The sequence below is a fragment of the Piliocolobus tephrosceles genome, chromosome 12 (assembly GCF_002776525.5).
Source record: "Piliocolobus tephrosceles isolate RC106 chromosome 12, ASM277652v3, whole genome shotgun sequence".
Classification (NCBI taxonomy): domain Eukaryota; kingdom Metazoa; phylum Chordata; class Mammalia; order Primates; family Cercopithecidae; genus Piliocolobus; species Piliocolobus tephrosceles.
In genome coordinates, this window is record NC_045445.1 from 110,254,369 (window position 1) to 110,271,215 (window position 16,847).

A 16,847-nucleotide genomic window follows, 5' to 3' on the forward strand; every position below is an offset into this window, starting at 1 on the left:
CTCCAAGACATTGGTCTAAGCAAAGATTTCTTGAATAAGACCTCAAAAACACAGGCAACTGAAGCAAAAATGGACAAATGGGATCACATCAAGCTAAAAAGTTTCTGTACTACAGAAGATACACTCAACAAAGTGAAGAGACAATCCACAGAATGGGAGAAAATATTTGCAAACTACCCATCTGATAAGGGATTAATAACCAGAATATATAAGGAGCTCAAACAACTCAATAGGAGAAAACAAATAATCCAATTTAAAAATGGGCAAAAGATCTGAATAGACATTTCTCAAAAGGAGGCATACATATGGCCATCAGGTATATGAAAAAATGCTCAGTGTCATTAACGATCACAGAAACGCAAATCAAAACTAAAGAGATATCATCCCATCCCAGTTAAAATGGCCTTTATAAAAAAGAGAGGGGATAATGAACGCTGATGAAGATGTGATAAAAGGGGAACCCTCATACATTGTTGGAGGGAATGTAAATTAGTACAACCTCCATGGAAAACAGCATGGAGATTTCTCAAAGAACTAAAAATAGAACTACCACATGATCCAGCAATCCAGACTGCTGGGTATAGTTTCAAAAGGAAGGAAATCAGTATATCAAAGAGATACCTGCAATCTCATGTTTATTGCATCACTATTCACAACAGCCAAGATATAGAGTATTTTTTATTTTTAAAATAGTGTCCTTTGAAACACAAAAGTTTTTATTTTGATAAAAATAAAGTCCAATTTATCTATTCTTTTCATTTGATGCCTGTGCTTTTGTCACGTATAAGAATCAATTGCCCAAGAAAAGGTCATGAAGATTTTTTTCCTATATTTTTTCCAAAAGTTTTATGGTTTTAGCCCTTGCATTTAGTTCTTTGATTCATTTTGAATTAATTTTATTATATAATTTTGTTATCTAAGGGTCCAATTTCTTTCTTTTGCATGTGGCTATTCAGTTATACCAGCACAATTCGTTTGATAGTACTCTTTCTTCTCCATTCAATGGTCAAAAATCACTTGACTATAGATGTATGGGTTTATTTCTAGACTCTCAATTTGATTCCATTTATCCATTTGTCTGTGTTTACACCAGTTCCAATATCTTGATTACTGTTGCTTTGTAATATATTTTGAAATAAGGAAATGTAAGTTATTCAATTTTGTTTTTGTTTTTTTTTTTTTTTTGAAATGAAAGGCCTCACATATTTATTACTGAACCCAGCCAACCAACGCATTCATAATAGATTCAGAGAGGAAAATATGTCGAACTCTCCAGAGAGTGGTGACATTTTCAGTTTGATATGGTAATGTGATCGTGACCTTCAGACAGCACAAATATATGTGCCATCTCATGTGCAGTTCCTTACAGACCCAGCTTGGTTCTTCTCCAATGTCTCCTTTTGGAGTTGTACCTTATTTTATTTCCAGTTTTCATCCGAATCCACTGGGGAATGGGACGATTTTGCTTTTGTTTCTTGGCCAGGAATCGCTTAATCCTGAAAGTCTTGTGAGAAGACATGGCGAGAAGTGGTGGCAAGAACACACCACGATGGCGGAGAAAGGAAAAGAGGGAGCTCAATTTTGTTTTTTTAATATTGTTTTAATTAGTCTGAGTCCCTTGAAATTTCATATGAAATTTTACACATGAATTTACTTGTGAATTTCTAAAAAAGAAATAATCTGTGATTCTGATAGGGATGGATTATGTTAAATCTGTAGGTAAATTTGGGGAATATTGCCAATCTAACAGTATTAAACCTTCTAATCCATGAAAATGATATGTTTTTCCATTTATTTAAATGTTTACTTTTGCAACAATATGCTGTAGTTTTTAGAGTATAGTTTTTGCCCTTCTTTTGTGACATTTATTCCCAAATATTTTATTATCTTAGGTGGCACTGTAATTATTTTTCTTAGTTTCTTTTTCAGGTTGTTCATTTGAAGTGTATAGAAAGACAACTGATAGTTTTGTTTTTGATATTTTTTTCTTCGTTTACATTTATGCTTGTAACTCAGACAGTCGATTTTTATATATTGATCTTGTATCCCATAAACCTTGCTGAACTCATTTACTAGTTCTAATAGACTTTTAGTGGATTATTTAGGATATTCTATATATAAGATAATGTCATTCATGAATAGAGTTAATTTTACTTCTTCCTTTCTAACCTAGATGGCTTTTACTTGTTTCGTTGCTTAACTATCCCGGGTAGAACCCATAGTACAATATTGAGTAGAAGTGGTTAGAGCAGATACCCTGTTTTGTTCCTCATCTTAGGGAAAAAACATTCAGTCTTTCACTATTAAGTATGATGTTAGCTGTAGATTTTTCATAGATACCCTTTATCAAGGTGAGGAAGTTCCTTTCTATTTCTAGCTTGTTGAATACTTTTTATCGTGAAATGGTTTTGGATTTCATCAAATTATTTTTCTGCATCAATTGAGACTATTACATGTTTTTTCCATTGATATGGAATATTACATTAATTGATTTTGGGGTGTTAAACCAACTTGGACTTCCTAGGATAAATCCCGCTTGGTCATGGTGTACAATTCTTTTTATATGTTGCTGGATTCAAGTTCCCATTATTTTCTTGAAGGTTTTTGTAACCATATTCATAAGATATATGGTCTGTAGTTTTCTTTTCTTGCTATATATTTATCTGGCTTTGGTATCTGGGCAATGCTGACATCATAGGATGATTTAGGAAGTTGGCCCTCCTTTTCCATTATTTTATAAGAGTTTGTGAAGAATTACTATTGATTGTTCTCTAAATATTTGGTAGCATTCACCAATGAAGCCACTTGGGCCTGGGCTTTTCTTTGTAGGTAGTCTTTTGATTACAAATTCAATCTATTTATTTCTTAGAAGTCTTTTCAGATTATCTATTTCTTCTTGAGTCAATTTCAGTAGTTTATGCCTTTCTAGTAATTTGACCATTTTATCTAAGTTATCTAATTGATTGGAATAAAATTGTTCATAGTCTTTCCTTATGATAATTTTTATTTCTGCAGTGTCAGTAGTAATGTTCCCTTTTCATTACTGATTCTAGCAATATGAATTGTCTCTTTTTTATTGCCTAGCTAAAAGTTTGTCAAATTTGTCACCTTTTCAAAGAACAAGCTTTTAGTTTTTTTAATTTTCTCTATTTTTTTGAATTAACTATTTATTAATTTCGGCTCTGGTCTTTATTATTTCCTTTCTTCTACTAGCTTTAGGTTCAGTTTGTCCTTCTTTTTTCAGTCTCTTAGGTGGAAGGTTAATTTATTGATTTGAGATCCTCTTTCCTTTTAAATATACATCTGTATTTACATCTATACATTTCTCTCTAACCACTGCTTTAGCTGCATCTCATAAGTTTTGGTATGTGATCTTTATATTTTCATTCATTCCTAATTCTTTTTTAATTTTCATTTTGGTTCCTTCTTCCACCCATTGTTTTTTAGGAGTGTGTCATTTACTTTCCATATATTTGTGGGTTTCCTACATTTCTTTCTGTTATTTGTAGTTTCACTCCATTGTGGAAAGAAAAAACAGTGGATGTTTTTTCTACCCTTTTAAATTTAATGAGGTTTATTTTATGGCCTAGCATGTGGTCTATTCAGAATGTTCTGTGTGCACTTGAGAAAAATACACATCCTACTTTTTGGGTAGAGTGTTCTATGCAAGCCTAATAGGTCTAGTTGGTTTGTAGTATTCAAATATCCTCTTTATTGTTTATGTTCTACCTACTTCTCTCCATTACTGGAAGTGTGGCGTTGAGTTTCTAATTATTATTGTTAAATTATCTATTTCTCCCTTCATTACTGTCAGTTTTTGCTTCATATATTTTGGTGCTGTGTTGTATATATGATCATAATTGTTATATCTTCCTAGTGGGTTTACCCTTTAATCATTTGAAAGTGTCCCTCTTTATCTCTAGTGACTTTTTTTATTTTAACATATGTTTTCTATGACATTAATATAGCCACTCCAGCTTTCTTATGGTTGTTATTTGCATGATTTATGTTTTGCCACTGTTTTACTTACAATTTTTGTCTTTGAATCTAAAGTATGTTTTCTATAGACAACACACAGCTGGATCTTGTTTTTTAGTTCAGGCTGACAAGCTGCCTTTTATTTGAACTGTTTAATCCATTTGCCATTGATGCTATTGCTAATACAGTTAGGTTTACCTCTGCCATTTTACTTTCTGTTTTTTACAGCTTACATGTCCTTTTTGTTCCTATATTACTGCTTTACTGCTTCCTTTTGCATTAAATGAATATTTTCTAATGTAGAATTTTCTTTATTTTTTCACTATATTTTCTTGAGTTATTTCCTTAGTCATTTCTTTAGGGCTTATCATACGTTAACTTATCAGAAACTGAATTCCACTGAGATACAGAGACATTATTTCTATATAGTTCTATTTATTTCCCCATGTTATGGTATTATTATTGTATATATCAAAATTATAAATTCTACAAACCCAGCAGTACACTGATATAATTGTTACTTTATATTTTTTATGTATTGGAAAGAAGCTGAGAGGAAAAGAGCAAACATATACTTATAGCTTTTGTTATATGAACCTTCTTATTTCTAATTTATGGCTTTCTTCATTTGTTTCTGTGGATTTCAGCTATCATCTGGAGTCACTTCCTTAACCCAATATGGCTTTTGTCCCACCCATACCCTTTTGTGGTATTATTGGAAAATTATATTACATTTCTATATACTACATGTACAACATACATTATTTACATATTGCTTTATACAATTGCTTTTTAAATCAGTTAAGAGAAGATAGGAAAAAATACATTTATACAGTCTTTCATAATTACATAATTACCTTTACCAGTGCTCTCTTTATCTTACTTATTTAGTCATTATTTGCGTAGATGTGAATTACTATCTGGGATCACTTGCTTTCAGTCTGAAGAACTTTCTTTAATTTTTTAAAATTATTTTTTTCTTTCTGCTCCTCAAATTGGGCAATCACAGTTGACAAATCATGAAGTTCATGGGTTATTTCTTCTGCCATTCAAATATACTAGTCAGTCCTCTATTGAACTTTACATTTCAGTTATTATAACTCTCAAATCCAGAATTTCAATTTGGTTCCTTTTTATAATTTCTATCTCTTTATTAGCAAACTCTATTTGATGTGGCATTTTCATATCTTCTTTTACTTCTTTAATCACAGTTTCCATTAGTCCTTTGAAGATATTTATAATTACAACTTTAAAGTCCTTGTCTGTTAAATCACATATCTTGTTGCTCTCCCGGGCAGCTTCTGTTGCCTGCTTTTTTCTGGTGTATGGATTATACTTTCCTGTTTCTTTGAATGTCTTATAATTTTGTGTTGGCAACCAGAAATTTTAGATAATATGTTGTGGCAACTCTGAGTATTTGTTCCCCCTAAGTACTTACTGTTTTCTGCCTGTTTGTTTAGTGACTTGTTGGATTATTTTAGTGAAGTCTAGTTCAACCCGCTCTCCCTCTCTTGCAGTATAAAACCTTTGATGCTGCTCCTTATGGGGTGCAGACTTGGGCATGACCATTGTCACCCTGGGATGACATTGGTTTGGGCAGAGCTCTCTTTTTCTCTTTCCCTGATCACATCCAGCCATTAAACTCCACTAATTACTGGCTGATTGTTCTATTGCTTCTAACATAGGGCATAAATTGCTCCACAGACTGATCCAATCTAGTCTGGTCTTTCTTGACGGGTTAGTTTCCTAGGTCAATGTTTAAAATTTGCTCTCAGGCCGGGCACGGTGGCTCATGCCTATAATCCCAGCACTTTGGGAGGCTGAGGCAGTTGGATCGTTCACGCACAGGAGTTCAAGAAGAGTCTGGGTAACACGGAGAAACCCCATCTCTACAAAAAAAATACAAAACTTAGCTAGGCATGGTGGCATACATCTGTAGTCCCAGCTGCTCAGGAGGCTGAGGTGGGAGGATTGCTTGGGCCCAGGAGGTTGAGGATGCATTAAACCGTGATCGCGCCACTGCACTCTAGCCTGGATGACCCTGCCTCAAAAATAAAAGGAAAATAAAATTTGTTCTGTCCCCAGTAGGGCCCCTCACAGCTGTACTTTTCCAAGTTCTTCTCCAGCAAAGTAGTCAGCTTACAGTTTTCTCTGTATGTCTGATTAATTTACCAATCTACCCTAAACTGTCTTTTAAAACAACTTTCACTGTTTTTGAGAGTGCCATTAGGCTTGAATTTCTCCACTTCCTCTTGCAAGTAAAGTCAGTTCCTTTGGAACAGATTCACAGTTCTCTCTTTTATGGTCTGCTTCTCCTCCAGGGAAAAATCTCTATACCTTGGCTCTAAAGCTGGGAATGGAAATAATGGCACATCATTCTCTGAGTGACATCTCTTGTCATAGGAGCTGAACACTTCTGAATGTAGACAGTAACATTAGTTCTTCTCAGCTTGCCTCTCTCCATGTGGATCACACATGGATTAGAACCTATGCAAAGATGATCAGGTCCCAGTGTACTCAATGTTGCCCCACCTAAGGTAGAGATTCCATCCTATACATTGGAGGCTAGGATGAAGAAGCAAGCCCCCACTTCTTCATCACTCCTGTCCAGAACTTAGCAACAGGTAGTTGGGGGCAGGTTAAAAAATGCTGAAGTCCTGAACCTCTCTTAAAGGTAGCCCTTGGAATGGAAACTGGAGGGAGAAAGAGCCCTGTATTTTTTGCAGTACCAGTCCTAAGTGGAGTTTCCATTTCACTAAGTTTGAAGGGGACAAGAATAGGCTGGGTCTTAGTTCAAATACCATAGACTTTTGCTATTCTCACCAATTTTAATAGATTTTCTTAAATAAATATTTTTTCCCTTGCTATATACCCTTAGGACGATTTCTAGAGATTTTAAGTGTTTGAGTTTGCAGAGCATCTCACACTGTTATGCTGAAAGTGGAATTCTGGTTGTTTTTTGATTTACTAAGGTTTGGCAGTTTATTACACAGCATTATTGGGGCAATAGATAACTGTTGCACACTACCTAATTGTGGAACCACTAGAACCTCAGGCCCCCAGTACTTCGTGGGGAATCCAGAGTATTTCCTCTATTGTCAATTGAAACCACCATACGGATTTAGTGCACGAAAACACTTCTATGATACACAATCCAGTGGTCTGAAAAACACTTCATTATGTAATTTCCAAAAGTGACAAACTAAGTCATATTGGAAGAATTTGACTTATAGATAGGTGCGAGGGAAGTTTAATTCTTTAGGCAGTAAGAAATGGCCAGTCACTTATTCTATTACAGAGAAAAAGTACTCTCACAATTCAGTGGCAAGCAAACACAACAAGACTGAAGATCTGTCTTCAGTTAGGAGGAGCCATCACTCCATTTGAAATCAACATTTCATGAAAGCTAAACCTGCAGAGTGAGATTCTCCCTCAGACATTTTGCCAGAACAAGAGAGAAAGAGGAGAGTAGGTATTATCACATCTAAAAACCTCCTTACTTTAATTCCAGAGTCAGAAAGATAGTCTATCTAGTATGCTTTACTCATAATACAAACTGTGAAAGAAAAAAAATAAAAACCAGAACCCAATTCACTATCCAAAATGAAAAAAATTAAGTTGAAGGCTGAGTCATGCAAGAAACTGTCTTTCTTTTTGTTCCGAAGCAGACAGCTAGAGAATAAGATTTAATATCCCCACAGTGGCTATGCTATGTTCACCTTATCTTATGTAAAGTGAGATGAATACATAATTAATTTTTCCCCTACCTGCTCCTTTTCTCTTGCAACATGTGGATTCAGTGATGTGACTATAACCTCCTTCTTTCCCCCTCCAGTTCACTTTTCCCCTTTAAATATTGAAACCCACAAAATCATCTTTGGAGAAAGGCACAGACCACAGACTGTTTATGTGATTTCATGTTTTTTTCTTCAGGACATTTCCTTATCCTTGGCAAAATAAACTTCTAAATTGACGGAAACCTGTCTCAGACACTCTTTCGTTACCAAACAAAATGTCAAAATCAGTATATATATTTCACTGCAAAAATTTCACTTATCATTTGTGTTCATAATAGGTTAAATTAAATATTAAGTTAAATAATATATTAAGTTAAAAATCATTATGTTATAATACAGAATGTACTGTACAATCTTAGCTTTAAAATGTTTACCCTTCCTTCTTCCCCGAACCTCCATTTTCAGCTCATCTTCTCCCCTTTATAGCCAGCAAATGTACTCATCATCCTTAAAGACCCAAATAAAACTTTTTTTTTCATCTTTGAAGCTTTTTCTCAGTTTTCTAGGTATTTTGTTCCCATATGTGGGCTCCAATGGTACTCTCTAAAAGATAATAAACCAATATGGTATTATCACTTCTGCATGGAAAGTCATTTGTATTTTCCTCTTTCTACTTGTCTAGATTTCATAATTGTTTATATAAAACACGAATTGCTTTTGTAATAGGGAAAGAAACAATAAAATTTCCTTAGAAAATGCAAATTAAATCATGCTCAATTGAGTTTCACAGAGGGGCTTTATTTGTAAGCATTATGATGTGACCAGGTTATGCGATCACATAAGTTGATCTGGGAAAAGATAGAGCCTGGAACTACTGTGGTTCATTTCTCGAAAGAAAGGGTGGCTCTAAGCCGTTTCAATCACATGTTCAAAATTGAAATAACTCATTGTCTCCCCATAACCACCTGTCTTTCCTCCTATATATCCTATCATTAGTTGTCATTTTTTCTCCAGTTGCCCAATCAGATCTCAAAGTCATCTAATAGCCTCTCTCACTCATTATGGGCACCAATTCTCAATTCTTCCTCAGAAATAGTCCCCAGACCATCCTCACTGTCAGTGTGATAGTTCAGGCCCTCATTTTTGTTTGCCCAGGTATTTGCCACGACCTCCTGCTGTTTTCTCTGGTCCATTCTCATCCTTTTCCAGGTTATTTTCTCACTATTACTGGGTTCTTCTGGGTTTTGATTTGAATTTTCAAAAATATGATTGCACTAGTGAAGTGAAGAGACTGACTCCATTTTTTAAAAGTTTGATTTCTGAGAGCTTTTAAGCCACACTCTTTTTTTTTTTCTTTTTTTTGAGATGGAGTCTCGCTATGTCACCCAGGCTGGAGGGCAGTGGCGTGATCTCGGCTCCCTGCAAGCTCCGCCTCCCGGGTTCACGCCATTCTCCTGCCTCAGTCTCCCCCGTAGCTGGGACTACAGGCGCCCGCCACCACGCCAGGCTAATTTTTTGTATTTTTAGTAGATACGGGGTTTCTCCGTGTTAGCCAGGATGGTCTCAATCTCCTGACCTCGTGATCTGCCTGCCTCAGCCTCCCAAATGCGTGAGCCACCGCACCCGGCCAGCCCCACTCCTTTTTCTTCTTCTATCCTACAAGCGGTCAAGCTAACAAGAAAGTCTAGGTGTTCTTTCCTTTGGTGCCAGTGGGAAATTCAAACCGCCACCGACCCCTTCCCGCGCATGGGAACCTTCACTGTGGCCTCACTCACTAATCACCACAAAAACTTCAAGCAATTTTCACTGCTTGTGAGTCACCCTACTCTTCCTAGAAAACCTTATTATGTGAGTAAGAAATCTTTATACCCTCTTCGTGTATGTGTGCGTGTGTGTGTGTGTGTGTGTGTGTGTGATCATTGGTCCCCACACCGGAATCAAATTTGGGTGGCTGTTCATCCTGGATCTGTAAGATGGACACAACAGTATTTCCCTAACATTCAGTCCCTGCTACCCCACAAAGTGGACTACAAAATACATCTCATATGACTCTTCACCATTTCTCCCTATCCTACCTCCCTTGCATCATTCCTCATTTCCTCCTCCCCACACAAACCAATATTTAACCCACTGACCATTCATTTCCAGAACATTTTATGCCCTGTCACAATTGCTGATTGTATATCCCCTATTTCCTTTATCTGGAACGCCTTTCATACTTCCATTTCCCTACCGTTAAAATATTTAAAATCTAGCTACTAAAAGGCTTTCATTTTTATGAATGTCAAGGTGAGATGAATTTCTTATTATTCCTACCCCCAAGCCACCTTCTTTCTCCCTGATGTCTACAAAAAGTTTTTTTTTTTTCCATCTGTAATACTAGGTAGGATATCTCCTCCTCTTAAAGTCTCCACTAATTTCTCTAGGCAGATATTTTCTCTTCTTTTTCTGGCCTATAACAATATTGAAATCATTGTTCTTGCCTGCTTACAAGTCTCTCTCCCTCTGCAAGAATCTGAGCTTTTCGATGGTAGGGACCTTACTTTTTTCATCTACTGTGCTTGGTCTCTAGCACATTCTTATGAATATAATCAGTGCTAAATAATATTGGTTGAGTAAATAAGTAATTTTTTCAAAGTGAAGTCAAATTCTTATTAAGAGTAAAGTGATGTTAGTAAACAGAAGATTGTGAGTTCTTTGAGATAGAGCAGGATTTTTCTCTTTTTTGAGATGGAGTCTTGCTATGTTGCCCAGGTTGGAGTGCAGTGGTGCAATCTCTGCTAACTGCAACCTCTGCCTCCCAGGTTCAAGGGATTCTCCTGCCTTAGCTTCCCGAGTAGCTGGGACTACAGGTGTGCACCACCACACCCAGCTCTTTTTTTAAATGTATTTTTAGTAGAGACGGGGTCTCACCATGTTGGCAAGGCTGGTCTTGAACTCCTGACCTCAAGTGATCTGCCCGTCTTGGCCTCCCAAAGTGCTGGGATTACAGGCACTAGCCACCACGCCTGGCCAGGATTTTTCTTTATTTGTCTCTAGTGTTAGATGAAAATAAATGTTAAGAAATTGTTGCATGGCTAATAAAACAATTGTAAAATATTTAAAGTCTAGCTACTGAAGGCTTTCATTTTTATGAATGTCAAGGTGAGATGAGTTTCTTATTATTCTCAGAATACACACACTTCATCATTATGGAGTGAGATTCTTTCAGGACTCATGATACCTCTCTGTTAAACTTGATCACCATAGAAGAAGCAACGTGGCCTCTGTGGCTTAATAATCATGAGAAAAATCAGTTAACAGAAGTGAAAATGACTTATGTGTCTCATTCTCTCCTCCCATAAAAACAAATTTGGAAAAGTATGGGTCACAGTGTCTTATTCTGTTTTCCCTAGTCTGCTTATGCAAGAATTAAGAAAATCTTCTCACCATGTGATGGTGAATATTTACATCTTTCCTTGATAACAGTTGAAATCTGTAGTCACTAACTTTATCTAAGAACATGCTATTTGCAACATTTTGACAACTTAGATGACACCCTTAAAGATAAGCATATTCCAACAAAAAAATTGTATTTTGGATCACATTTCATTCAGTTATTCAACAAATATTAACTGAGCATCTATTATGTATCTCTATCACAGCACTGAATCCACTGTATCCTGCTTATCTATTTACAGGTTTCTCTCCCCTGCAAGTTTTTGAGCTTTTGAGGGCAGAGGCCATTCTAATTTTATATAGTACCCACTACTATGCACTGAGTTGCTACATTCATCCAGTGCTGAAGAAGATTTAGCTTCATGACCTTATGAAATTTACTGATATCTAAAGCCTGGAAATCCTGAAAACAACAGGATTATATAAATGTAAACTTATATATTGAGGTTCACATCCTAAGTATGTATAAGAAAGAGAACTAGCTTAAGAGTACTGTACTTCATATGAAAATATATGAGCAAATGTTTTTGTAGTCCAAAGTCTCAGTGAGATGTGCTGATAGGTTTATACAATTGCTAAGAAAAACACAAAAGGTCAAATTCCTGACTGCTTCCACAGCTTCTATACTCCACCTACTCTGTGGCCATGAGAGGATTGGTGCCGTGATAAATCCACGGACACCAACTTTCATCAGGTTCAAAAACCTGCATGGCAATCACGGCAACAAATATACATGTTCCCTAGAGGATCCCTTTGCCCACTCCTAACTAATGTATTTTTTTAACCTCATCACTCTCTTCGAACTGTGTTTTCCCTCATTTTCTATCTCATTATTGAAGGTGCTGTCAGTGCTTTCAAATATCTCCTCAGTCCCTGCCACTCCAGTACATGCTGACTTCACCTTACTGTAAACACCCATACCTCTCAACTAAAATCTTTTATCTCAGCTGGCCTGGGGAGGACTGGAGTCGTGGAAAGCTAATGTTCCTGGGAGCAGCTCTCAGCCAATGACTGGTGGAAGTTGGAGAAGAAATATTCCAGTTCCCTTGCTTCTAAAATAGGGTAATTCTGATGTATGTTCTGCTCTGTTTCCTAGTATTTCCCAGCAAGACTGAGCCACAGTTGGCCAAAGCAGAAACATGCTGCATAGTACACATTTTATTGGCTTACTTCTCCTACCTGTCTAACTTCCTAAATAAATCTAATGGTGATTTTTGGAATTAACATTCAGATAAACTACGTTCACGCAAACCCTGTCTCAGTATTAGCTTCTGAGGGAGCAATGTTAAGACATTCTCTTTCAGCAAAAGCACTAACCTCCTATTACACAGAAAGAACAACGACCCCAGCCCTATCACAGGGGTGATCTATAACCCTGGTGATCCAGTTACAAACTTAATTAAATACACACACATACTTCCCTTCTGCCCCTCACCCTCAGTGGAAGAGTTGCCTATTCTTTTACTTAAGAATAACCCAGGCTGGGCACGGGTGGCTCACACCTGTAATCCCAGGACTTTGGGAGGCCAAGGCGGGCAGATCACAAGGTCAGGAGATCGAGACCATCCTGGCTAACATGGTGAAACGCTGCCTCTACTAAAAATACAAAAAATTAGCCGGGCGTGGTGGCGGGTGCCTGTATATAGTCCCAGCTACTCAGGAGGCTGAGGCAGGAGAACGGCGTGAACCCGGGAGGCGGAGTTTGCAGTGAACCAAGATCGTGCCACTGCACTCCAGCCTGGGCAACAGAGCAAGACTCCGTCTCAACAAAAAAAAAAAAAAAAAAAAAAAAGAGAGAATAACCAAGCAATCTGTTATCTAGATTCATTAGTCTTGAAACTTTTTGTAACATTTTATTTTGAAGTGATTTTAGATTTATAGAAAATCTGCAAAATTGCGAATAGTTCTGATATTCAACCAGGACTCCCAAATGTTAATACTTTACCGCATTTGCTTCATTATTCTGTTTCTCATTGTTTTATAAAATTATTGTTGTAGTAAAAATCACTTAACATAAATTTGCCATTTTAAAGTGCACAATTCTGTGGCCTTTAGTACATTTACAATATTGTACAACCATCACTACTATCTAAGTCTAGGACCTTTTCATCATCCCAAAAGAAAGCTCACTACCCAAGCAATCATTTCCCATACCTACCTTCACCCAGCCCATGGCAACCATTAGTTTTGTTTCTCTCTATTTACCTATTAAGAATATTTCATATATATAAAGTCATATAATATGTGGTTTTGTATTGGTTTTATTCACTTACAATAATGTTTTCAAGGTTCATTGACGTTGCAGTATGTATCAGCACTCTATTCCTTTTTATGACAGAATATATTCCATTGTATGGATGGTAACACATTTTGATATCCATTCATTAGCTGATAGACATTTATTTAGCAAATTTTCAGTCTACAATGCAGTATTATTAACTCTAGTCGCCATACTATATCTTATATCTCTAGACTTATTAATCCTATATAACTGCAACTTTGTACCATTTGGCCAACATCTCCCTGTTTCTCCTACCCACCAACCCCTGGTAGCTACCATTTTGCTCTGTTTCAATGTATTTGACTTGTTTAGATTCTACATATAAATGAAATTATTCAGTATTCTTCTTGCTGTTTTTGGCTTATTTCACTTACCATAGTGTCCTTATTTTTAAGTCTTTAAACAAGTATAATTGGGCGGATCACCTGAGGTCAGGAGTTCAAGAGCAGCCTGGCAAACTTGGGGAAACCTTGTCTCTACTAAAAATATTTATTAAAAAAATAGCCGGGCATGGTGGTGGGTGCCTGTAATCCCAGCTACTCGGGAGACTAAGGCAGGAGAATCGCTTGAACCCGGGAGGCGGAGGTTGCAGTGAGCTGAGATCACACCACTTGCACTCCAGCCTGAGCGACAGAGGGAGACTCTGTCTCAAGAAAAAAAAAAAAAAAAAAAGTTTTATATTGCTCCTCTGGTATTAGCAAGCTGCACCAGGTATGTGGGCTGCTGTTTTTATGATACCACTGAGCTGGTGGGAGTGGGGAATGGGAAGTGAGGAGTTAAATCATCAGAGTTATCTTACCAAACTTGAGCAGCTTCTTTCATTAAGCACTCCCCTAGTTGTTGTGAATTTGGAATTATATTCTAGAGTTCTGAAAAGCTTGATTCTGACCACTTTTGCTTAATTTTTCTTTTAGTGGAAGAACAGGGTTTTGGAGTGCGCTACTCCGATAATTCGGTGACCTTTTCTGATGATGCATTTGAGGACTAAGCTCTGATTTTTTTCTTACCCAAATTCCTACCTAAGGGGTCGAGGGAGTCATGCCCTACAAACCATAAATTCTCATCAGATGAGTTTTATTTGACCCTATGTATTGTGACTTACTTTTCAATCTGACTCTGACATAACATTATGAGACAAGGAAAAAAATAACCCCAAAATATATTTCCCTGCCATACCTTGAAATTCCCCTGCAAAGTCTATTGTGAGAAAAACCCACATTCTATAGAGAAGCCCCTTCCCCCTTTGTTTTCCTTCCTTTCTTTCTAGATCCAGGAGATAATTAACTAAGAGCAAGGCACCATTTTAAGTCCAATAGGAAGCAATTTACAACTGCTGTCTCTGAAGTCTGCTATCTGAGAGATTCCTCTGCACAATAAAACTTGGTCTCCACAATCCTTTATCTTTAACCTGAACATTCCTTTCTATGGATCCCAGGTCTTTAGACAAACTCAACCAATAGTCAACCAGAAAATGTTTAAATTTACCTATAGCCTAGAAGCCCCCTGTTTTGAGTTGTCCCGCCTTTCTGAATCAAACCAATGTATTTCTTAAATGTATTTGATTGATGTCTCATGTCTTCCTAAAATATATAAAACCAAGCTGTACCCCAAGCACCTTGGGCACGTGTTCTCAGGAGCTCCTGAGGCCTGTGTCATGGGCCATGGTCACTCATATTTGGCTGAGAATAAATCTCTTAAAATATTTTACAGAGTTTGACTATTTTCGTCAACAATAATCTGACTCCCAAAACCTGTGGGGCCTCAGAGAAGACTCAGGACCCCGAAGGAGTTGCCCGAAACCGGAGCTAAGGTACAAGCAGGGGCCCATTGAAGCCCCACCAAGTTGGAGCTTCTCCTCCGGTGGAACTGGTGAGTCCTCCTGAGTCTCAGACCTCACTTTGGTTGATTGTCCTTGATTTATTCTGAGTTGGTTTTCTCCTAGGAAGTTGTTTAGGATCCTAATTCTAGTTCAGAGATGCATTCTACAGGGAATTATCTATTGCTTTTTTTCCTAAAATTTATCCTTATTCGGTTTGTCTGTGTGCATTTGCGTGAGGAACTGAACTATTGTTTTCCTAGATAAATGAGAGACTGGGTTTTTCAGCTCTGAAGAGAAAGGGCATTTGCTCCTCCCAGCCGAAAGGCGCCCTTGGGTGACCGGGAGCCTCGTGGGAGTGTCTGAGGGCTTGACTCCCCGCGATGTGCAGCGATCCTGCAGGGAAATCCCCAACAAAAATTAAATTAAAGAATGGCTCATCCAGGAAGTGCATATAAGGGCTCATTACCCAGCGTTTTGAGCCCTTTCAGAGGTCATAGATCTCTGGAGGGAGAAACTGAGACACGTAAGAGGGCAGAAACGACTCAGTGGTGACACACTGTGGAGTCCTGCCCACAAATAGCACACATGGATCCACCACACAAGAACCCTAGGGCACAGCTCAGTTCCTCCTTAAAAAAAAAAAAAGTGGGAATAAGGAGAAAACAAGGAGAATGACCCCGTTCTGGGCACTCCGTACGTTTTGTCACACCTATACTTGCCAGAGTTATATAAAATGGAAGTAATATGGTCTTTGTGCACATTCACATTAAGGAAAAAGAGTCCTAAGGTCGACCTGCAAGCTATAGAGCTCTTGGGTTCTATCTTATTTTCTGCCTGCTTTAAATCTGCTGTTACTTTTCAACTGAGATAAAAACAACTGCCATTTAACAGTGGTTTGTTGTTGTTGTTGTTATTGTTGTTGTTGTTGTTTTGCAAACTGGCAAAGTTGTATTTGTCTCATGGCTAAAGTACTGAAGTAATAGCTATGGGAACTTTGTGTGTGTGTGTATATTTAAAGGCCTTTATCATATACTTCTATAATTTATGTTCAATTGGCAATCGAATCCATTTTAATTTCCCTCTAACATGCTTTCTCTTCTTACTTTATGATGTAAACTTTGCTATCTGATTTTCACCTGAGTTGCTTTTAATACGCAAGTGTAAGGCTATTTAGCTGACAACTGCCTGGGGTAAGATTTTTAAAAAATGAAAAAAAAAAAAGGTCTTTATAAGTCTATACAATGTGCTTCCATTGGCATGCCTAATATGTCTATATTTATGTATATGTACACAATATCTTCAGTACTAAAAATATATAAAGAGCTCTTATTAACTGGCTTTTGTTTATTGCGGCACTATTCACAATCGCAAAGACTTGGAATCAACCCAAATGTCCATCCGTGACAGACTGGATTAAGAAAATGTGGCACATATACACCATGGAATACTATGCAGCCATAAAAAAGGATGAGTTTGCGTCCTTTGTAGGGACATGGATGCAGCTGGAAACCATAATTCTTAGCAAACTGTCACAAGAAGAGAAAACCAAACACCGCATGTTCTCACTCATAGGTGGGAACTGAACAATGAGTTC

The 16,847-nt window shown here is 37.2% G+C and overlaps 1 protein-coding gene across 1 annotated transcript; it reads right to left on the reverse strand.

Annotated features, from left to right (window-relative positions):
• Positions 1 to 1,158: 1,158 nt before the first annotated feature.
• Positions 1,159 to 1,569, reverse strand: LOC111536318 (60S ribosomal protein L39). Its single transcript, XM_023202660.2, has one exon. It carries the CDS (start codon positions 1,517 to 1,519, stop codon positions 1,364 to 1,366), a length of 156 nt encoding a protein of 51 aa, XP_023058428.1. The 5' UTR covers positions 1,520 to 1,569; the 3' UTR covers positions 1,159 to 1,363.
• Between the last annotated feature and the right edge of the window lie 15,278 nt (positions 1,570 to 16,847).